This window comes from Ranitomeya imitator, chromosome 1 (genome assembly GCF_032444005.1).
Source record: "Ranitomeya imitator isolate aRanImi1 chromosome 1, aRanImi1.pri, whole genome shotgun sequence".
In the NCBI taxonomy this organism is placed as follows: domain Eukaryota; kingdom Metazoa; phylum Chordata; class Amphibia; order Anura; family Dendrobatidae; genus Ranitomeya; species Ranitomeya imitator.
Genome location: NC_091282.1, coordinates 936,329,325 through 936,352,782, shown reverse-complemented (window position 1 = coordinate 936,352,782; position 23,458 = coordinate 936,329,325). Strand labels below are relative to the sequence as shown.

The 23,458-nt window shown below is 43.5% G+C and overlaps 1 protein-coding gene across 3 annotated transcripts in view; it reads left to right on the top strand.

The window, feature by feature from the left end:
• Window positions 1–23,458, top strand: part of STPG2 (sperm tail PG-rich repeat containing 2) — a 1,447,347-nt gene that overhangs the window by 383,970 nt on the left and 1,039,919 nt on the right. For all 3 annotated transcript variants that reach the window (XM_069743604.1, XM_069743605.1, XM_069743603.1), the window contains exons 9-10: window positions 2,835–2,994; window positions 4,513–4,676. In XM_069743604.1, the coding sequence (XP_069599705.1) occupies window positions 2,835–2,994; window positions 4,513–4,676 (324 nt within the window). The remainder of the gene's footprint in view (window positions 1–2,834; window positions 2,995–4,512; window positions 4,677–23,458) is intronic.

The window sequence follows — 23,458 nt, the reverse complement described above, 5'->3', positions numbered from 1 at the left end:
ACTCTTTCCTGCATTTTTGCTGCAGTTTTTGCTGCATTTTGTCATGCTATATTTGTCTCTTATGCATGCAGATAAAGTGTAAAGACAAAAAAAATCATATTCTTCTTACTAAGGTCTTTGCACAAAAAATGCAGCAAAATCTGATACCTGCGTTTTTTCAACACCCATTACTTATAACGGGTGAAAAATGCTGCCAAAACGATGAAAGAAGTGACATGCTCTGTTCTGCAAAAACCCAGCAAAGCACAAAATGCTGAGGACAAGCTGTGTGCATGAGATTTCTGAAATCTTATAGACTTTGCTGGTACTGTAAAATGCAGCTGAAAATGTGCATAAAAAATGCAGCTAAAACGCCCTGTGTGAGCATACCCTTATGACTGTTATTGAAAAGAAAGGTGGAATATTTGTTGAAAATAATTTTTTTGAAATGTATTTTTGCAAATGTTGATTTGTTTATTTATTGCTCTCACTTTAACAGTTGAAAATAAACAATTGAGATGGTAAATATTGAGAAACTATTAGTGTGCATAATTATGCAGCTTAAAGAAAACTGTAAATTTTATGTAAAGTCATGGCCAGAAGTTTTGCGAATGACACCAAAATTATATTTTCACATGATCTGCTGCCCTCTGGTTTTTATTAGTGTTTTTCTGATGTTTATATCACATACAGAAATATAATTGCAATCATATTATGAGTACCAATAGGTTATATTGACAGTTAGAATGAGTTAATGCAGCAAGTCAATATTTGCAGTGTTGACCCTTCTTCTTCAAGACCTCTGCAATTCTCCCTGGCAGGGGTGTCAAACTGCATTCCTCGAGGGCCTCAAACCATGCGTGTTTTCAAGATTTCCTTAGCATTGCACAAGGTGCTGGAATCATTCTGTGCAGGTGATTAAATTATCTCCTGTGCAACACAAGGAAATCCAGAAAACATGACCTGTTTGCATCCCTCGAGGAATGCAGTTTGACACCTCTGCTCCCTGGCATGCTCTCAATCAACTTCTGGACCAAATCCTGACTGATCGCAGTCCATTCTTGCATAATCAATGCTTGCATTTTGCCAGAATTTGTTGGTTTTTGTTTGTCCACCCGTCTCTTGATGATTGACCACAAGTTCTCAATGGGATTACGATCTGGGGAGTTTCCAGGCCATGGTCCCAAAATCTCTATGTTTTGTTCCATGAGCCATTTAGTTATCACCTTTGCTTTATGGCAAGGTGCTCCATCATGCTGGAAAAGGCATTGTTGGGCGCCAAACTGCTCTTGGATGGTTGGGAGAAGTTGCTCTTGGAGGACATTCTGGTACCATTCTTTATTCATGGCTGTGTTTTTAGGCAAGACTGTGAGTGAGCTGATTCCCTTGGCTGAGAAGCAACCCCACACATGAATGGTTTCAGGATGCTTTACAGTTGGCATGAGACAAGACTGGTGGGAGCGCTCACCTCTTCTTCTCCGAATAAGCTGTTTTCCAGATGTCCCAAACAAACAATCGAAAAGGGGATTCATCAGAGAAAATGACTTTGCCCTAGTCCTCAGCAGTCTACTCCCTGTACCTTTTGCAGAATATCAGTCGGTCCCTGATGTTTTTTCTGGAGAGAAGTGGCTTCTTTGCTGCCCTCCTTGAAACCAGGCCTTGCTCAAAGAGTCTCCGCCTCACAGTGCGTGCAGAAGCACTCACACCAGCCTGCTGCCATTCCTGAGCAAGCTCGGCACTGCTGGTAGTCCGATCCCGCAGCTGAAACAGTTTTAAGATACGGTCCTGGCGCTTGCTGGTCTTTCTTGGGCGCCCTGGAGGCTTTTTGACAACAATGGAAGCTCTCTCCTTGAAGTTCTTGATGATGCGATAGACTGTTGACTGAGGTGCAATCTTTGTAGCTGCGATACTCTTCCCTGTTAGGCCATTTTTGTGCAGTGCAATGATGGCTGCACGTGTTTCTTTAGAGATAACCATGGTTAACTGAAGAGAAACAATGATACCAAGCACCAGCCTCCTTTTAAAGTGTCCAGTGATGTCATTCTTACTTAATCATGACTGATTGATCGCCAGCCCTGTCCTCATCAACACCCACACCTGTGTTAATGGATCAATCACTAAAACGATGTTAGCTGCTCCTTTTAAGGCAGGACTGCAATGATGTTGAAATGTGTTTTGGGGGTTAAAGTTCATTTTCTGGGCAAATATTGACTTTGCAAGTACAGTAATTGCTGTTAAGCTGATCACTCTGACATTCAGGAGTATATGCAAATTGCCATTAGAAAAAATGAAGCAGTAGACTTTGTAAAAATTAATATTTGTCTCATTCTCAAAACTTTTGGCCATGACTGTACATATAGATATTCTCCTAAGAAAGGCAAAATGTCATTTTTAGTTTCTTAAATATTCACCTTTTGTACTGACCGACAACATTATAATTGTTCAATTATAAAATTAATAACCAAAAATACAAATTGCCTAATAGTTTATAATAACACTGTGTAAAAAGTCATGTGACTTAGTTGAAAATAACCCTTCAGCTGCTTTTCATTAGTGCCACTTACTTTACCATCCTTTTTTTAACCTTATCCAAACTTTTTTGACGTGTTGATGCCATCAATTTCTAAATTAATCATTTTTAAAAATTGAAAAATGTTTAATTTTCAACATTTGATGTGTTTTCTATGTTATGAATAAAATATGGCTATAGATTTCCAAATCATTGCACCCTTGTTTTCTTTACATTGTTACAGTGTCCCAACTTTTTGGGAATTGCGGTAGAATATGTAGTTTAAAATATAAACAACAGTCTATTTTGAAGTTTTTAATCAGCATTTCCTTGTGTGTTACACTAGCGATTTCTACCTGTGAAATCAATAACCCCAGCACCAGGCACATATAATGAACAGCGCATGGCATTTGAGGCTTTGAAGAAAATATCAAGTATGGCACAGACTCCTTTTGGCCATACCGCACTTCGATTTACTAAGGAGCCAAAGATGCAGAGAACACCAGGTAAAAACATAATGCTGTATGTTGTTCCCAAAGTATCAATCCCATACAATAGATGCAGAGATATGATGTTGTTTCAATGCATTTTTATATTATTTTATTTGAAAAAACAAACAAAAGAACTCACCTATACTTTACTCTCTGCCCAAATACTCCAACAAATCACCAAAGTTACTATTACACTTGATTAAATTGGTGCAACAGCTGTTAGATATGACAATACTGTTAGATGAGTTCCACAGATGAGGCGGTGTTTGTAAGATCAGTGTTAGCAAAGCTGTAAGTCATGATGTGTCTTTTCTTATCACAAAAAAAAAGCCAGCTCTGACCTTCTCTGGATGAGTTTTCTCTTTCTCCCCTGAATGACTTCCTGCTTATGATTGGTTAATGCCACACAAGTGAAAAGTAAATGACCCTAGAGATGAATCTATGCTAATGACCCATTGGTTGGAGGCAAAATAACATGTAAACTTTGCTAGCTAATATATCTGCAATTGAGATTAAAAATTAAAAACTTCACTATTCCACTAAATATTCCAGGTTAGTTTAACATGCTCAAACTGGTGAAATGTCCGCTTAAAGACTGTTTCAGTCACTTCCCAGTTTGTATGTACAAATGCAGATCTTAGATGATTGTGATATTCCTAAGGACACCTTAACACTTTGCTTTTCTCTGCATTTCAAAACCTCTTTTTTAAGTCTCTGAAGATTGTTATAAGTAATAGGTTACATGTGAGGCATAATTTATTCTTAATTCTTTTTCAGACCTAATATATTCAGATGCTGCATTTCATATCTTTTATCATAATACTAAATTGAGTCTTTAAATATAGTACATTTCACAGATAATGGCAATGAAATGAATCTCTGTGGGAAGCCTGAACTGTAAAGTTCTCTAGATCATCCTCACAAAAAGAGCAAAAATGAATCTTGGCTTGCTATAATGAAAAGGAAAAATAATCGCAGATAGAGAAGTATGTTTGATTATGGGCACGATTAATAATAGGATAAAACTTTTAAGAAACCCTTTTATCATGTAACTTCTTGCATCATATTCAATCAATTCTGATACTTATTATCAATTGCACTAATTGCTCAAGAAAAGAAAATGAACTGTGGTATAAACAGGACTAACTGGTGGCATAATTTGAAGCTTCAGGAACACCATTTCATTTCCATAACTAGACCATCAACTATCATAGGTCTTTAAAGTGGTTGCCCACTACTTTAGGTTGTTTGCCTCCTGTTCAAATCAATATCCGGCTGATGTGCAGTACCTGACAGAGCAGCTTCGTAACTGAGCACTTCCGTCAGCTGCCAGCACCAAAAGTAAAGTAGTGGACAACCTCTTTAATGGTGTTGATCTTCTCATATAGGCAAAATTGATTCATTGGTTCCCCCCATGCTCTAGAACCCAGATGCAAAGGCAACCACTACACCCACCATAGATACGCCCCTTTCGCTAATTATTTTATTAGTCATAATTGTCAGTGTGTCATGTAAGTTATTCTCTGCTTCCAGGTCCAGGTTCTTACAATATATTTAGTTACGGCATAGCAAAGGAGAGCTTAAAGAAAGCAAATCAGGAGAACTTAACCAAATCTGCCTTTGGATCTTCTGCTTCTCGTGCTTTGAACTTTTCAAATAAGGATGCAGTGTGGACTCCAGGACCCGGACATTATGCTGTAAGTTTCATAGGACATTTTACTGATCGGCCTTATTGTTCTAAATTAAACTTCTAGAAATCTTATGGAAACTAGTTGAGGGTGGAGGATTCATGCTTAATGTTCTTCATCTCCATTTTAAACAATTAGATGTAACACGGTACGGTGTGGCAGTCGCAAGCAACACATTCATATCCAACGCCCCACAGTGTTACATGAAAGTGTGGGTCCTGGATGTGTGGATTTGTGCTGTAAGGGCCTTATGTCCTTGCAAGCTGCATCTACCGATGCTATGGATTTGCCAGGACAAGATGCTTCACAGTTAAATGAGGGAGACCACCATTCCAAACTAAACTCTTTACTGAATAGTAACTTGGTAAGGGTTATATACAAATAATAGTGAGTACAAAGTCTTATGGACTTTTCTAGTGATAAGCGAGCACGAAAATGCAAGGGGGACTCGTTATTCGAGTCGAGCAAATACTACTCAGGTGTTCGACCCAAGTAACAAGTAAAATGGAAGTCAATGGGAAACTTGAGCATTTTTGTTGCAGCCCCCTCCCTGGAGGTCTGGATGGGGTCTAAAAATTGCTGAAAATGATGGAAACAGCGCTAAAATGGCATGGGAACAGTATAGGGAAAACCCCTGGAAGCATCTCAGAATCCCAGGTCGCTGCTGGGAACAATGTTGTCAGGTCATTATGCCACTTTTATGGACTGACAATAAATCATACAAATCCGCAGATAAAATGGATTTAACTGGAAATACTGTTAAGAAACATTCTTTCTAGGATAAAGACTTGTATGTAAGTCAAAATAAATAAGTGAAAAAAATGCTCCTCCACACCTTGGGCTATGTTCACGTGTAGTGTTTTTGCACGTTTTCATTGCTTTCAATGTTGAAAAAACATTCTAAAGGAAATGTAATTTTAACATTTTAATACCTTAGGGCGGCACGGTGGCGCAGTGGTTAGCACTGCAGCCTTGCAGCGCTGGAGTCCTGGGTTCGAACCCCACCAAGGACAACATCTGCAAAGAGTTTGTATGTTCTCTCCGTGTTTGCGTGGGTTTCCTCCGGGCACTCCGGTTTCCTCCCACATTCCAAAGACATACTGATAGGGAATTTAGATTGTGAGCCCCATCGGGGACAGTGATGATAATGTGTGCAAAAAATGTAAAGCGCTGCGGAATATGTTAGTGCTATATAAAAATAAAGATTATTATTATTATTATTATTATTATTATTACCTTGTCTGTCCATGTGGTGTGTGTAAGACATGATCAAACACATCCTGTTTAATTTATGAAGGAGGAACTGTGAAAGTCACAATTTTTTTTTTTTTTGGGGGGGGAGACATTAGGCGGCCATCACTATTTGTAGAGGGCCATCAGGTGGCCCTTACTATTGTCAAAGGGCCATTAAGTGGCCCACACTATTATCAGATGGCCAGTAGCCAGCCCTCACTAAGCATTTTTGGAGGACAAGCAGATGGATATGCTATAGATTATAAATTATCCACCTGAGGTTGGCAAATTTTCTTTTTCATGTTATTACTGTAAAGTTTAAAACTTGGAGGGCCAGCAGGAATTGCAGATAAGGGGGAATTATTGTAGAATATTGAAGGGATTTGAACCGACCCTGAAAAGATTTTTTTTTTATCACCAAGCTGTTCAAGGAACTGTGACCTCTGCCACTAGCATTGTCAGATGGGAATTTTTTTTATAATGCTTCTAGGATTTTCAAATACTGCAACATTTTAATAGACCTCTCCGCCATGGGAATGAGAGATGTAAATTGTTGTGAATTCCGCTCTTGGGCTCCCTCCGGTGGTTGTAAGTGGCACTTTTGTGAGTTCGGCTCTTGGGCTCCCTCTTGTGGTTTCAAGTGGTATGGCTGCTCCTTGGAGTTAGCTGTCATCAGCTGCCTCCACTTATCGTCTCTTCTGCTCGGCTATTTAGGCCTGGCTCTTTCTTCAGCCAGTGCCACTTGTAAATGGTTCCTGGTTGGATTCACATCTCTTTGGATTTCCCTGTTATCCTGACCAGTTCAGCAAAGCTAAGTTTTTGCTTGCGCTTTTCTGTTCACAGATTGTGGACTTATCCGTTCAGTGCTTTCTATGTTTGTCCAGCGTTATCAGTATGAATTAATTCTGTCTTGCTGGAAGCTCTGGGAAGCAGATTTACCCTCCACACCTTTAGACAGGTGTGGAGATTTTTTTTGGAAACTCTGCGTGGATTTTTGTAGTGTTTTATACTGACCGCACAGTATTCCATCCTGTCCTATCTATCAAGCTAGACTGGCCTCCTGTGCTCATCCTGGTTTCATTCTGTGTATGTATTTTTCCTCTCCACTCACAGTCATTAATTGTGGGGGGCTAATCTATCCTTTGGGGATTTTCTCTGAGGCAAGATAGTTTTCCTGCTTCTGTCTTTAGGGGTAGTTAGCTCTTAGGCTGTGACGAGATGCCTATGGAGAGTTAGGAGCATTCCTGTTATGACCTGGTGGTCAGGACAATAATGGACCTGGTGGTTAAGAGCACACGGAATGACCTGGTAGTTACTGATAATAAAGGACGAGCTCTGGGACGTGGTAACTCTGCTGACCGCAATCCCTAATCCTATCACACACACTAGAAATAGCCGTGGATTGCTCCTAACGCTCCCTATGCAACTCGGCACAGCCTAAGAAACTAGCTAGCCCTGAAGATAGAAAAATAAAGCCTACCTTGCTCAGAGAAATTCCCCAAAGGAAAAGGCAGCCCCCCACATATAATGACTGTGAGTAAAGATGAAAATACAAACACAGAGATGAAATAGATTTAGCAAAGTGAGGCCCGACTTACTGAACAGACCGAGGATAGGAAATGTAGCTTTGCGGTCAGCACAAAAACTTACAAAAAGACCACGCAGAGGGCGCAAAAAGACCCTCCGCACCGACTCACGGTGCGGAGGCGCCCCCTCTGCGTCCCAGAGCTTCCAGCAAGCAAAATAACAACAAAATAGCAAGCTGGACAGAAAAATAGCAAACCAGAGAAAAACAGGCAGGCACTTAGCTTCTACTGGGAAGACAGGTCACAAGAACGATCCAGGAGTGAACAAGACCAATACTGGAACATTGACAGGTGGCATGGAGCAAAGATCTAAGTGGAGTTAAATAGAGCAGCCAGCTAACGAATTAACCTCATCACCTGTGGAAGGAAACTCAGAAACACCCACAGCCACCAGAGGAATTCCATGGATAGAACCAGCCGAAGTACCATTCATGACCACAGGAGGGAGCCCGACAACAGAATTCACAACAGTACCCCCCCCTTGAGGAGGGGTTACCGAACCCTCACCAGAGCCCCCAGGCCGACCAGGATGAGCCAAATGAAAGGCACGAACCAGATCGGCAGCATGGACATCAGAGGCAAAAACCCAGGAATTATCTTCCTGACCATAACCCTTCCACTTGACCAGGTACTGGAGTTTCCGTCTCGAAATACGAGAATCCAAAATCTTCTCCACCACATACTCCAACTCCCCCTCAACCAACACCGGGGCAGGAGGATCAATGGATGGAACCACAGGCGCCACGTATCTCCGCAACAATGACCTATGGAATACATTATGGATGGCAAAAGAAGCTGGAAGGGTCAAACGAAATGACACAGGATTGATAACCTCAGAAATCTTATACGGACCAATGAAACGAGGCTTAAACTTAGGAGAGGAAACCTTCATAGGAACATAACGAGACGACAACCAAACCAAATCCCCAACACGAAGTCGGGGACCCACACAGCGCCGGCGGTTAGCGAAACGTTAAGCCTTCTCCTGGGACAATGTCAAATTGTCCACCACATGAGTCCAAATCTGCTGCAACCTATCCACCACAATATCCACACTAGGACAGTCCAAAGACTCAACCTGCCCTGAAGAGAAACGCGGATGGAAACCAGAATTGCAGAAAAACGGCAAAACCAAAGTAGCCGAGCTGGCCCGATTATTAAGGGCGAACTCAGCCAACGGCAAATAGGACACCCAATCATCCTGATCAGCAGAAACAAAGCATCTCAGATATGTTTCCAAAGTCTGATTAGTTCGTTCGGTTTGGCCATTTGTCTGAGGATGGAAAGCCGAGGAAAAAGACAAATCAATGCCCATCCTAGCACAAAAAGATCGCTAAAACCTCGAAACAAACTGGGAACCTCTGTCAGAAACGATTTTCTCCGGGATACCATGTAAACGAACCACATGCTGGAAAAATAATGGCACCAAATCAGAGGAGGAAGGCAATTTAGACAAAGGTACCAAATGGACCATCTTAGAAAAGCGATCACAAACCACCCAAATGACCGACATCTTTTGAGAGACGGGGAGATCCGAAATAAAATCCATAGAAATATGCGTCCAGGGCCTCTTCGGGATCGGCAAGGGCAAAAGCAACCCACTGGCATGAGAACAGCAGGGCTTAGCCCGAGCAGAAGTCCCTCAGGACTGCACAAAAGAACGTACATCCCGTGACAAAGACGGCCACCAAAAGGATCTAGCCACCAAATCTCTGGTACCAAAGATTCCAGGATGCCCAGCCAACACTGAACAATGAATCTCAGAGATAACTCTACTAGTCCATCTATCAGGGACAAACAGTTTCTCCGCTGGGCAACGGTCAGGTCTATCAGCCTGAAATTTTTGCAGCACCCGCCGCAAATCAGGGGAGATGGCAGACAAAATTACCCCCTCTTTGAGAATACCCGCCGGCTAAGGAACACCCGGAGAGTCAGGCACAAAACTCCTTGACAGGGCATCAGCCTTCACATTCTTAGAGTCCGGAAGGTGCGAAACCACAAAATCAAAACGGGAGAAAAATAATGACCATCGAGCCTGTCTCGGATTCAACCGTTTGGCAGACTCAAGATAAGTCAAATTCTTGTGATCTGTCAAGACCACCATGCGATCCTTGGCTCCTTCAAGCCAATGACGCCACTCCTCGAGTGCCCACTTCATGGCCAACAACTCTCGATTACCAACATCATAATTGCGCTCAGCAGGCGAAAAATTTCTAGAAAAGAAAGCACATGGTTTCATCACCGAGCCATCAGAACTTCTTTGCGACAAAACAGCCCCAGCTCCAATCTCAGAAGAATCAACCTCAACCTGAAACGGGAGCGAAACATCTGGCTGGCACAACACAGGGGCAGAAGAAAAACAACATTTCAACTCCTGAAAAGCCTCTACAGCTGCAGAAGACCAATTGACCACATCAGCACCCTTCTTGGTCAAATCAGTCAACAGTTTAGCAACACTAGAAAAATTAGCGATGAAGCGCCGATAAAAATTAGCAAAGCCCAGGAACTTTTGCAGGCTTTTCACAGATGTCGGCTGAGTCCAATCGTAAATGGCCTGGACTTTAACAGGGTCCATCTCGATAGTAGAAGGGGAAAAAATGAACCCCAAAAATGAAATCTTCTGAACTCCAAAGAGACACTTTGACCCCTTCACAAACAAGGAATTCGCATGAAGGACCTGGAACACCATTCTGACCTGCTTCACATGAAACTCCCAATCATCCGAAAAGACCAAAATATCATCCAAATACACAATCAGGAATTTATCCAGGTACTCTCGGAAGATGTCATGCATAAAGGACTGAAATAGTGATGGAGCATTGGAAAGCCCGAATGGCATAACCAGGTACTCAAAATTGCCCTCGGGCGTATTAAATGCTGTTTTCCATTCATCGCCTTGTTTAATACGCACAAGATTATACGCCCCTCGAAGATCTATCTTGGTGAACCAACTAGCCCCTTTAATACGAGCAAACAAATCAGACAGCAACGGCAAAGGATACTGAAATTTGACTGTAATTTTATTAAGAAGGCGGTAATCAATACAAGGTCTCAAAGAACCATCCTTCTTGGCCACAAAAAAGAACCCTGCTCCTAACGGTGATGACGACGGCGAATATGGCCTTTCTCTAAGGATTCCTTTATATAACTCCGCATAGCGGCGTGTTCTGACACAGATAAATTGAACAATCGGCCCTTAGGAAACTTACTACCAGGAATTAAATTAATTGCACAATCGCAATCCCTATGAGGAGGTAGGGCACTGGCTTTGGGCTCATCAAATACATCCCGATAATCCAACAAAAACTCTGGAACTTCAGAAGGAGTGGAAGACGAAATAGACAAAAATGGAACATCACCATGTACCCCCTGGCAACCCCAGCTGGACACAGACATAGATTTCCAGTCCAATACTGGATTATGGACCTGTAGCCATGGCAACCCCAAAATGAGCACATCATGCAGATTATGCAACACCAGAAAGCGGATATCCTCCTGATGTGCAGGAGCCATGCACATGGTCAATTGGGTCCAGTACTGAGGCTTATTCTTGGCCAAAGGCGTAGCATCAATTCCTCTCAATGGAATAGGATACTGCAAGGGCTCCAAGAAAAAAACCACAGCACCTGGCATACTCCAAGTCCATCAAATTCAGGGCAGCGCCTGAATCCACAAATGCCATAACAGAATAGGATGACAAAGAGCAAATCAGAGTAACGGACAATAGAAATTTAGACTGTACCGTACCAATGGTGGCAGACCTAGCGAACCGCTTAGTGCACTTAGGACAATCGGAGATAGCATGAGTGGAATCACCACAGTAAAAACATAGCACATTCCGACGTCTGTGTTCTTGCCGTTCAGCTCTGGTCAAAGTCCTATCACATTGCATAGGCTCAGGCCCATGCTCAGATAGTACCGCCAAATGGTGCACAGCTTTACGCTCACGCAAGCGTCGATCGATCTGAATGGCCAAAGACATAGACTCATTCAGACCAGCAGGCATGGGAAATCCCACCATGACATCCTTAAGGGCTTCAGAGAGACCCTTTCTGAAGATCGCTGCCAGGGCACATTCATTCCACTGAGTGAGCACAGACCACTTTCTAAACTTCTGACAATATATCGCCGCTTCATCCTGACCCTGACACAGAGCCAGCAAGATTTTCTCTGCCTGATCCACTGAATTAGGTTCGTCATAAAGCAATCCAAGCGCCAGGAAAAACGCATCAACATCACGCAATGCCGGATCCCCTGACGCAAGGGAAAATGCCCAGTCTTGAGGGTCCCCACGTAACAAAGAAATAATGATCCTTACTTGTTGAACAGGGTCACCTGTGGAGCGAGGTTTCAAGGCAAGAAACAATTTACAATTATTTTTGAAATTCAAGAACTTAGATCTGTCACCAAAAAACAAATCAGGAATTGGAATCCTAGGCTCTGACATCGGATTCTGAACCACAAAATCTTGAATGTTTTGTACACTTATAGTGAGATTATCCATCAAAGAGGACAGACCTTGAATGTCCATGTCTACACCTGTGTTCTGAACCACCCAGATGTAAAGGGGACAAGAGAGACAAAACACACTGCAAAGAAAAAAAAATGGTCTCAGAACTTCTCTTATCCCTCTATTGAGATGCATTAGTACTTTGGGCCACCTGTACTGTTATGACCTGGTGGTCAGGACAATAAAGGACCTGGTGGTTAAGAGCACACGGAATGACCGGGTAGTTACTGATAATAAAGGACGAGCTCTGGGACGTGGGAACTCTGGTGACCGCAATCCCTAATCCTATCAAACACACTAGAAATAGCCGTGGATTGCTCCTAACGCTCCCTATGCAACTCGGCACAGCCTAAGAAACTAGCTAGCCCTGAAGATAGAAAAATAAAGCCTACCTTGCCTCAGAGAAATTCCCCAAAGGAAAAAGCAGCCCCCCACATATAATGACTGTGAGTAAAGATGAAAATACAAACACAGAGATGAAATAGATTTAGCAAAGTGAGGCCCGACTTACTGAACAGACCGAGGATAGGAAAGGTAGCTTTGCGGTCAGCACAAAAACCTACAAAAAGACCACGCAGAGGGCACAAAAAGACCCTCCGCACCGACTCACGGTGCGGAGGCGCTCCCTCTGCATCCCAGAGCTTCCAGCAAGCAAAATAACAACAAAATAGCAAGCTGGACAGAAAAATAGCAAACCAGAGAAAAACAGGCAGGCACTTAGCTTCTACTGGGAAGACAGGTCACAAGAACGATCCAGGAGTGAACAAGACCAATACTGGAACATTGACAGGTGGCATGGAGCAAAGATCTAAGTGGAGTTAAATAGAGCAGCCAGCTAACGAATTAACCTCGTCACCTGTGGAAGGAAACTCAAAAACACCCACAGCCACCAGAGGAATTCCATGGATAGAACCAGCCGAAGTACCATTCATGACCACAGGAGGGAGCCCGACAACAGAATTCACAACACATTCCACGGCTACTTCTAGTGTTGTGTTGAGCTTAGGGACTGCGGTCAGTACAGTTACCACTTCCTTCAGAGCTCGTTCCATGTTGCTCCTAGACCACCGCATCATAACAGTACAAGTGGCCAAAAATGAATTAAATGCATCTCAAAAGAAGGAAAAGAAAGTTCTGAACCATTTTTTTTCTGTGCTCTGGTTTGTCTTTCTTTTCCTCTTGATATCTGGGTGGTTCAGGATATATGCTTTGGCATGGATGTTCAGGGTTTGTTTTCTCGTGTGGATCAACTTGCTGTAAGAGTACAGAGTATCCAGAACTATGTTGTCCAGACTCCGGCTTTAGAGCCTAGAATTCCTACTCCTGATTTGTTTTTTGGGGACAGATCCAAGTTTTTGAACTTTAAAAATAACTGCAGATTGTTTTTTGCTTTGAAACCCCGTTCTTCTGGTGATCCCATTCAGCAAGTAAAAATCATCATATCCTTGCTGCGTGGTGACCCTCAAGACTGGGCTTTTTCTCTTGAAACAGGGGATCCGGCATTATTGAATGTTGATGCATTTTTTCAAGCGCTCGGATTATTGTATGACGAACCTAATTTTGTGGATCATGCAGAAAAAACCCTGTTGGCCTTGTGTCAAGGTCAGGAAGCGGCAGAGTTATACTGCCAGAAATTTAGAAAATGGTCTGTGCTCACTAAATGGAATGAAGAGGCTCTGGCTGCTATTTTCAGAAAAGGTCTTTCTGAAGCCCTTAAAGATGTTATGGTGGGCTTTCCTACGCCTGCCGGTTTGAGCAAATCTATGTCTCTAGCCATTCAGATCGATCGGCGTCTGCGCGAGCGCAAAGCTGTGCACCATATGGCAGTATCCTCTGAGCAGAGTCCAGAACCTATGCAGTGTGATAGGATTTTGACTAGAACAGAACGGCAGGAATTCAGACGTCAGAATAGGCTGTGTTTTTACTGTGGTGATTCTGCTCATGTTATCTCTGATTGCCCTAAGCGTACTAAGAGAGTCGCTAGGTCTGTTACCATTAGTACTATACAGCCTAAATTTCTCTTATCTGTGACCCTGATTTGCTCATTGTCGTCCTTTTCTGTCATGGCATTTGTGGATTCAGGTGCTGCCCTGAACTTAATGGACTTAGAATTCGCCAGGCGCTGTGGTTTTTCCTTGCAGCCTCTGCAGAGCCCTATTCCTTTGAGGGGTATTGATGCTACACCCTTGGCCAAGGATAAACCTCAGTACTGGACACAGATGACTATGTACATGGCTCCAGCACATCAGGAAGATTGCCGTTTTCTGGTACATAGTGACGTTCCTGTGATGTCAATCTCCTCTTCCCCCTCTTCTGAGGTCCCTGAGTTTTTGTCGGATTTCAAGGATGTATTTGATGAGCCCAAGTCCAGTTCCCTTCCTCCGCACAGGGAATGTGATTGTGCTATTAACTTGATTCCTGGTTGCAAGTTCCCTAAGGGCCGACTTTTCAATCTGTCTGTGCCAGAGCATGCCGCCATGCGGAGTTATGTTAAGGAGTCTTTGGAGAAGGGGCATATTCGGCCCTCTTCGTCACCATTGGGAGCGGGTTTCTTTTTTGTTGCTAAGAAGGATGGCTCCTTGAGACCCTGTATTGATTATCGTCTTCTTAATAAGATCACGGTCAAATTCCAATACCCCTGGCCTTTGCTTACTGATTTGTTTGCTCAGATTAAGGGGGCTAGTTGGTTTACTAAGATTGACCTCCGAGGGGCATATAATCTTGTTCGTATTAAACAGGGTGACGAATGGAAAACTGCATTTAATACGCCCAAAGGCCATTTTGAATACCTTGTGGTGCCATTTGGGCTCTCTAATGCTCCATCTGTGTTCCAGTCTTTCATGCATGATATTTTCCGCAATTATCTTGATAAATTCATGGTCGTATATTTGGATGATATTTTGATTTTTTCCGATGATTGGGAGTCACATGTGAAGCAGGTCAGGATGGTGTTCCAGATCCTTCGTGATAATGCTTTGTTTGTGAAGGGGTCTAAGTGCCTATTCGGAGTTCAGAAGGTCTCTTTTTTTTTTGGGTTTTATTTTTTCTCCCTCGTCTATAGAAATGGATCCTGTTAAGGTCCAAGCTATTCATGACTGGATCCAACACACATCTGTGAGGGGCCTTCAAAAATTTTTGGGCTTTGCTCATTTCTATCGCCGTTTCATTCCCAACTTTTCCAGTGTGGTTAAGCCCCTTACTGATTTGACGAAGAAAGGCGCTGATGTGACGAATTAGTCCTCTGAGGCTGTTGAGGCCTTTCAGGAGCTTAAACGCCGATTTACTTCTGCCCCTGTGTTGCGTCAGCCGGATGTTTCGCTTCCTTTTCAGGTTGAGGTCGACGCTTCTGAGATTGGGGCAGGGGACGTTTTGTCTCAGAGGGAGTCTGATGGTTCTTCGATGAAACCGTGTGCTTTTTTTTCCAAAAAGTTTTCGCCTGCGGAACGCAATTATGATGTCGGCAATCGGGAGTTGTTGGCTATGAAGTGGGCGTTTGAGGAGTGGCGACATTGGCTTGAGGGAGCTAAACACCGTGTTGTGGTCCTGACCGATCATAAGAATCTGATTTACCTCGAGTCGGCCAAGCAGCTGAATCCTAGACAGGCTCGATGGTCCCTGTTTTTCTCCCGTTTTGATTTTGTGGTCTCGTATCTTCCGGGAACTAAGAATGTTAAGGCTGATGCCCTCTCTAGGAGTTTTTCGCCTGATTCTCCAGGAGTCATTGAGCCGGTTGGCATTCTTAAGGAGGGGGTGATTCTTTCTGCTATCTCCCCTGATTTGCGGCGGGTGCTTCAGGAATTTCAGGCTGATAGGCCTGACCGCTGTCCAGTGGGGAAGCTGTTTGTTCCTGATAGATGGACAAGTAAGGTAATTTCTGAGGTTCATTGTTCAGTGTTGGCTGGTCATCCTGGGATTTTTGGTACCAGAGATTTGGTTGCTAGGTCCTTTTGGTGGCCTTCCTTGTCGCGCGATGTGCGTGCTTTTGTGCAGTCCTGTGGGACTTGAGCCCGGGCCAAGCCTTGCTGTTCCCGCGCTAGTGGGTTGCTTTTGCCTTTGCCGGTCCCTGAGAGGCCCTGGACGCATATTTCCATGGAGTTTATTTCGGATCTTCCTGTTTCCCAGAAGATGTCTGTTATCTGGGTTGTTTGTGACCGGTTCTCTAAAATGGTCCATCTGGTACCTTTGCCTAAGTTGCCTTCCTCTTCAGATCTGGTTCCATTATTTTTTCAGCATGTGGTTCGTTTGCATGGCATTCCGTAGATTATTGTGTCTGACAGAGGTTCTCAGTTTGTCTCTAGATTTTGGCGGGCCTTTTGTGCTAGGATTGGCACTGATTTGTCTTTTTCTTCGGCGTTTCATCCTCAGACTAATGGCCAAACTGAGCAAACTAATCAGACCTTGGAGACCTATTTGAGATGCTTTGTGTCTGCTGATCAGGATGATTGGGTGTCTTTCTTGCCGTTGGCTGAGTTTGCCCTTAATAATCGGGCTAGTTTGGCTACTTTGGTTTCACCTTTCTTTTGTAATTTTGGTTTTCATCCTCGTTTTTCTTCTGGGCAGGTTGAGCCTTCTGATTGTCCTGGTGTTGATTCTGTGGTGGACAGGCTGCAGCAGATTTGGACTCATGTGGTGGACAATTTGACGTTGTCTCAGGAAAGGGCTCAACGTTTTGCTAACCGCCGTCGGTGTGTTGGTCCCCGGCTTCGTGTGGGGGATTTGGTTTGGTTGTCTTCTCGTCATGTTCCTATGAAGGTTTCTTCCCCTAAGTTTAAGCCTCGGTTTATTGGTCCTTATAAAATTTCTGAAATTATTAATCCAGTGTCTTTTCGTTTGGCTCTTCCAGCCTCTTTTGCCATTCATAATGTTTTCCATAGATCTTTGTTTCGGAGATATGTGGTGCCCGTTGTTCCCTCGGTTGACCCTCCTGCCCCGGTGTTGGTTGAGGGAGAGTTGGAATATGAGGTTGAGAAGATTTTGGATTCTCGGTTTTCGAAGTGGAGGCTTCAGTATCTTGTCAAGTGGAAGGGTTATGGCCAGGAGGATAATTCTTGGGTTGTTGCCTCCGATGTCCATGCCACCGATTTGGTTCGTGCTTTTCATTTGGCTCATCCTGATCGGCCTGGGGGCTCTGGTGAGGGTTTGGTGACCCCTCCTCAAGGGGGGGTACTGTTATGAATTCCGCTCTTGGGCTCCCTCCGGTGGTTGTAAGTGGCACTTTTGTGAGTTCGGCTCTTGGGCTCCCTCTTGTGGTTTCAAGTGGTATGGCTGCTCCTTGGAGTTAGCTGTCATCAGCTGCCTCCACTTATCGTCTCTTCTGCTCGGCTATTTAGGCCTGGCTCTTTCTTCAGCCAGTGCCACTTGTAAATGGTTCCTGGTTGGATTCACATCTCTTTGGATTTCCCTGTTATCCTGACCAGTTCAGCAAAGCTAAGTTTTTGCTTGCGCTTTTCTGTTCACAGATTGTGGACTTATCCGTTCAGTGCTTTCTATGTTTGTCCAGCTTATCAGTATGAATTAATTCTGTCTTGCTGGAAGCTCTGGGAAGCAGATTTACCATCCACACCTTTAGTCAGGTGTGGAGATTTTTTTTGTAAACTCTGCGTGGATTTTTGTAGTGTTTTATACTGACCGCACAGTATTCCATCCTGTCCTATCTATCAAGCTAGACTGGCCTCCTGTGCTCTTCCTGGTTTCATTCTGTGTATGTCTTTTTCCTCTCCACTCACAGTCATTATTTGTGGGGGGCTAATCTATCCTTTGGGGATTTTCTCTGAGGCAAGATAGTTTTCCTGCTTCTGTCTTTAGGGGTAGTTAGCTCTTAGGCTGTGACGAGATGCCTATGGAGAGTTAGGAGCATTCCACGGCTACTTCTAGTGTTGTGTTGAGCTTAGGGACTGCGGTCAGTACAGTTACCACTTCCTTCAGAGCTCGTTCCATGTTGCTCCTAGACCACCGCATCATAACAGTAAATATATCTTTGTAGCATAGGACTAAAAGGGTGACCAACCAGTTATTAGTATTGGCCAAAATGCGTACAACGCTTGGGTCGCAGGAAAGCCAGCGGAACATAAACTCAGTCATGTGTGCCAGACTGCAAACTGTCAAGACTTCCCTGTCCTCACCAAGAGGGCGACTGTCCATGTTGTCCTCTTTGTCCTCCTCATCTTCCTCATCCTCACTCTCCTCCTCGTCTTCATGCCATCCATGCTGAGCAGATGGAATGAAGGTGGTGTGGGTACTACCATCTGTGATGCAGGCAACTAGCTCCTATTGATCCTCCTCCACTTCTTCATTCTTCATTCACGTTGAGTAGATGAGATGGGTTGCGTAGCATCATTCAGTATAGTTTCTTGCTCCATCTCAACCTGCTCTGCCTGCAAAGCCTCCTTTTTAATTGTGGACAGCGAGCGTTTCAGAAGACAGAGAAGCGGAATGGTGGCGCAGATTATGATGTCATTGCTGCTCACCATCTTTGTCAAGTCCTCAAAGTTTTGAAGAACCGCACGGATGTCAGACATTCATGCCCACTCATCAGTTCCTATGTTTGGAGGTTGACCGCAATAAAGACATGCATGGTGTAGCTGGTATTCAACTACTGCCCTCTGCTGCTCACAAAGCCTTGCCAACAGATGTAATGTTGAGTTCCAATGTGTGGTGACATCGCAAACAGTTGGTAAGCTGGAAGTTGAAAAAGTTGCTTTAGCACTGCCAGAGCAGCGGCAGCTGTAGCCAACTTGCAGAAATGGGCATACAAGTGGCATTCTTTCACAAGTAGCTCAGGCAGATCTGGTCAGGTCTTGAGAAACAGCTGAACCACTTGGTGCATGACAGTGCGACAAACGCTGCCTCTGATCGGCAGTAAATCATTACTGCCGGTCAGACAGCTGTGGCTTCCACTCTGTCACATGAGAGCGTGAGCCAGCAGCTGTAATTGAAGGTAAAATGTTTCCTCCGGTCACTGGCATCAGCTGATATGACTACTGCTCCCATCAGCCTATGCCTGCTGCCACTAATAGCAGCAAGATCAGGTGGTGGCTGATGGGAGTATTCATCAGTAGAGATGAGCAAATTTGCTCAGGTTCCCTATTATTCGGCAAGCTATAGTGATTGCTGAAAAAGCTGCAGAGGGATCCTGGCTTCCAGGATCACGCTGGCTGATCAGCTGATCGGCGCCGCAGCTGCTTGTACCACGGCTGTGTGACAGTCATGATACATGTATGGAGAGCCTGTTTGTTGGGCTCTCCATGCATTTGTCATGCCTATAACATATCCATGACACATGCAGCTGCGGCACCGATCGGCTGATAGGCGCAATCCAGTAAGCCAGGTTCCCTCTGCAGCTTATTTGGCACGCCCTCTAGCTTGCCGAATAAGAGGGAACCTGAGCAAATGCACTCATTTCTATTCATCAGCTGGCGCCTGTGCTCTAAATAACTTTAAAAAAAAAACAGCGTGGGACTCTTGTATTTTTGATAACCAGCCAGGCAAAAGTGACAGCTGTTTGCTGCAACCCTCAGCTGTCAAAGTTAGCAAGGCTGGTTATCAATAATAGAGGGGTCCCCATGCTGTTAAAAAAAAAAAAAAAACGTCATGGGTCCCCATATGAAAATCAGATAAAACAGACAACTGGCTGCTAGTATTCTCAGACTGGTAAGATGCCAAGGATATTGGTCCTCCCCAACCTAAATATAGCAGCCCGCAGCCACCCAGAAAAAGCACATCTATTAAATGAACCAATTCTGACGTTTTGCCCGCCTTTTTCCATTTGCCCTGTAGTGGTGGCAAGTGGGATTTCTATTTGTGGAGTTGATGTCAACTTTGTATTGTCAAGTGACATCAAGCCCATGGCTTAGTTATGTAGAGGCATCTATAAGACACTTATGCACTACTAATCCTATAGCTACATAGTAAATAAATCCTTTATCTGAAATAAAACATAACACTTTTCCTTTTTTACTTAAAAATAACAAACAGTTATAGTCACCTAACGCCTAATTCCACTGAATCCCTTGCTGTCTGTAATAAAACAATAAGAAAAAGTGATGTGAAAAATGTGTTAATACCCACGCTTACTCAAATTCCAGTAGACAATACTTAAAGCAGCAAGTGGCAGTATACACCAATGGTGGTATAGTTGATACCTGCAAAACAAATAGATATTTGGTTATGTTCCTCTGCGCTATATGGATATACACTAATAATAATGATAAAATAACTGACAGGAAAAGGGGACACTGAAAGAACAAGCAATTGGTGGTCTGCACAGGTGATACATGAATAATCAATGCGCTACTGAATTGTGGTCACTTTTTCAGTGTACCCCTGATAAACAGTTCATGAATAATTACAGTCAAACAAAAAGAGCTTAACAGGGTCTTAAAATACAATTGCGATCCAGTAAAAAAAACATCAGGTTATATACATGTGTATATCACTATATGATTTTACAGAGAAATATTATTAATGAAGAAAAATATTCATCAATGAACAATATATCTAAAAAATAAATAAATATATATATATACACTTTATATATATATATATATATATATATGTATATATATATACTGTATATATATATATAATAAATAAAATATATAAATATATTTTAACCCCTCTGTGACCTTAGACGTACTATCCCGTCGAGGTGCCCTGGGCTTATCTGACCCTGGACGGGATAGTACGTCATAGCCGATCGGCCGCGCTCACGGGGGGAGCGCGGCCGATCGCGGCCGGGTGTCAGCTGCTTATCGCAGCTGACATCCGGCACTATGTGCCAGGAGCGGTCACGGACCGCCCCCGGCACATTAACCCCTGGCACACCGCGATCAAACATGATCGCGATGTGCCGGCGGTGCAGGGAAGCACCGCGCAGGGAGGGGGCTCCCTGCGGGCTTCCCTGAGACCCCCGGAGCAACGCGATGTGATCGCGTTGCTGCGAGGGTCTCACCTCCCTCCCTGCTCCCTCCAGCCCCGGATCCAAGATGGCCGCGGATCCGGGTCCTGCAGGGAGGGAGGTGGCTTCACAGTGCCTGCTCAGAGCAGGCACTGTGAAGGCTGCAGCGCTGCATGTCAGATCAGTGATCTGACAGAGTGCTGTGCAAACTGTCAGATCACTGATCTGTGATATCCCCCCTGGGACAAAGTAAAAAAGTAAAAAAAAAATTTTCCAAATGTGTAAAAAAAATTAAAAAAAATATTCCAAAATAATGAAAAAAAAAAAAAATATTATTCCCATAAATACATTTCTTCATCTAAATAAAAAAAACCCAATAAAAGTACACATATTTAGTATCGCCGCGTCCGCAACGACCCGACCTATAAAACTGTCCCACTAGTTAACCCCTTCAGTAAACACCGTAAGAAAAAAAAAAAAAACGAGGCAAAAAACAACGCTTTATTATCATACCGCCGAACAAAAAGTGGAATAACACGCGATCAAAAGGACAGATATAAATAACCATGGTACCGCTGAAAGCGTCATATTGTCCCGCAAAAAACGAGCCACCATACAGCATCATCAGCAAAAAAATAAAAAAGTTATAGTCCTGAGAATAAAGCGATGCAAAAATAATTATTTTTTCTGTAAAATAGTTTTTATCGTATAAAAGCGCCAAACCATAAAAAAATGATATAAATGAGGTATCGCTGTAATCGTACTGACCCGAAGAATAAAACTGATTTATCAATTTTACCAAACGCGGAACGGTATAAACGCCTCCCCCAATAGAAATTCATGAATAGCTGGTTTTTGGTCATTCTTCCTCACAAAAATCGGAATAAAAAGCGATCAATAAATGTCACGTGCCCGAAAATGTTTTCAATAAAAACGTCAACTCGTCCCGCAAAAAACAAGACCTCACATGACTCTGTGTACCAAAATATGGAAAAATTATAGCTCTCAAAATGTGGTATTGCAAAAAATATTTTTTGCAATAAAAAGGGTCTTTCAGTGTGTGATGGCTGCCAATCATAAAAATCCGCTAAAAAACTCGCTATAAAAGTAAATCAAACCCCCCTTCATCACCCCCTTAGTTAGGGAAAAATAAAAAAAAATGTATTTATTTCCATTTTCCCATTAGGGTTAGGGCTAGGGTTAGGGCTAGGGTTAGGGTTAGGGCTAGGGCTAGGGCTAGGGTTAGGGTTAGGGCTAGGGTTAGGGTTAGGGCTAGGGTTAGGGCTAGGGTTAGGGTTAGGGTTAGGGTTAGGGCTAGGGTTAGGGTTAGGGCTAGGGTTAGGGTTAGGGCTAGGGTTAGGGTTGGGGCTACAGTTAGGGTTGGGGCTAAAGTTAGGGTTAGGGTTTAGATTACATTTACAGTTGGGAATAGGGTTGGGATTAGGGTTATGGGGTGTGTCAGGGTTAGAGGTGTGGTTAGGGTTACCGTTGGAATTAGGGTTAGGGGTGTGTTTAGATTAGGGTTTCAGTTATAATTGGGGGGTTTCCACTGTTTCGGCACATCAGGGGCTCTCCAAACAAGACATGGCGTCCGATCTCAATTCCATCCAATTCTGCGTTGAAAAAGTAAAACTGTGCTCCTTCCCTTCCGAGCTCTCCTGTGTGCCCAAACAGGGGTTTACCCTCACATATGGGGTATCAGCGTACTCAGGACAAATTGGACAACAACTTTTGTGGACCAATTTCTCCTGTTACCCTTGGGAAAATACAAAACTGGGGGCTAAAAAATAATTTTTGTGGGAAAACAAAAAGATTTTTTATTTTCACGGCTCTGCGTTATAAACTGTAGTGAAACACTTGGGGGTTCAAAGTTCTCACAACACATCTAGATAAGTTCATTGAGGGGTCTAGTTTCCAATATGGGGTCACTTGTGGGGGGTTTCTACTGTTTAGGTACATTAGGGGCTCTGCAAACGCAATGTGACGCCTGCAGACCAATCCATCTAAGTCTGTATTCCAAATGATGCTCCTTCCCTTCCGAGCCCTCCCATGCGCCCAAACGGTGGTTCCCCCCCACATATCGGGTATCAGCGTACTCAGGAAAAATTGGACAACAACATTTAGGGTCCAATTTCTCCTGCTAACCTTGGAAAAATACTAAACTGGGGGCTAAAATATAATTTTTGTGGAAAAAAAAATATTTTTTATTTTCACGGCTCTGCGTTATAAACTGTAGTGAAACACTTGGGGGTTCAAAGTTCTCACAACACATCTAGATAAGTTCATTGAGGGGTCTAGTTTCCAATATGGGGTCACTTGTGGGGGGTTTCTACTGTTTAGGTACATTAGGGGCTCTGCAAACGCAATGTGACGCCTGCAGACCAATCCATCTAAGTCTGCATTCCAAATGATGCTCCTTCCCTTCCGAGCCCTCCCATGCGCCCAAACGGTGGTTCCCCCCCACATATGGGGTATCAGCGTACTCAGGACAAATTGGACAACAACTTTTGGGGTCCAATTTCTCCTGTTACCTTAGGGAAAATACAAAACTGGGGGCTAAAAAATA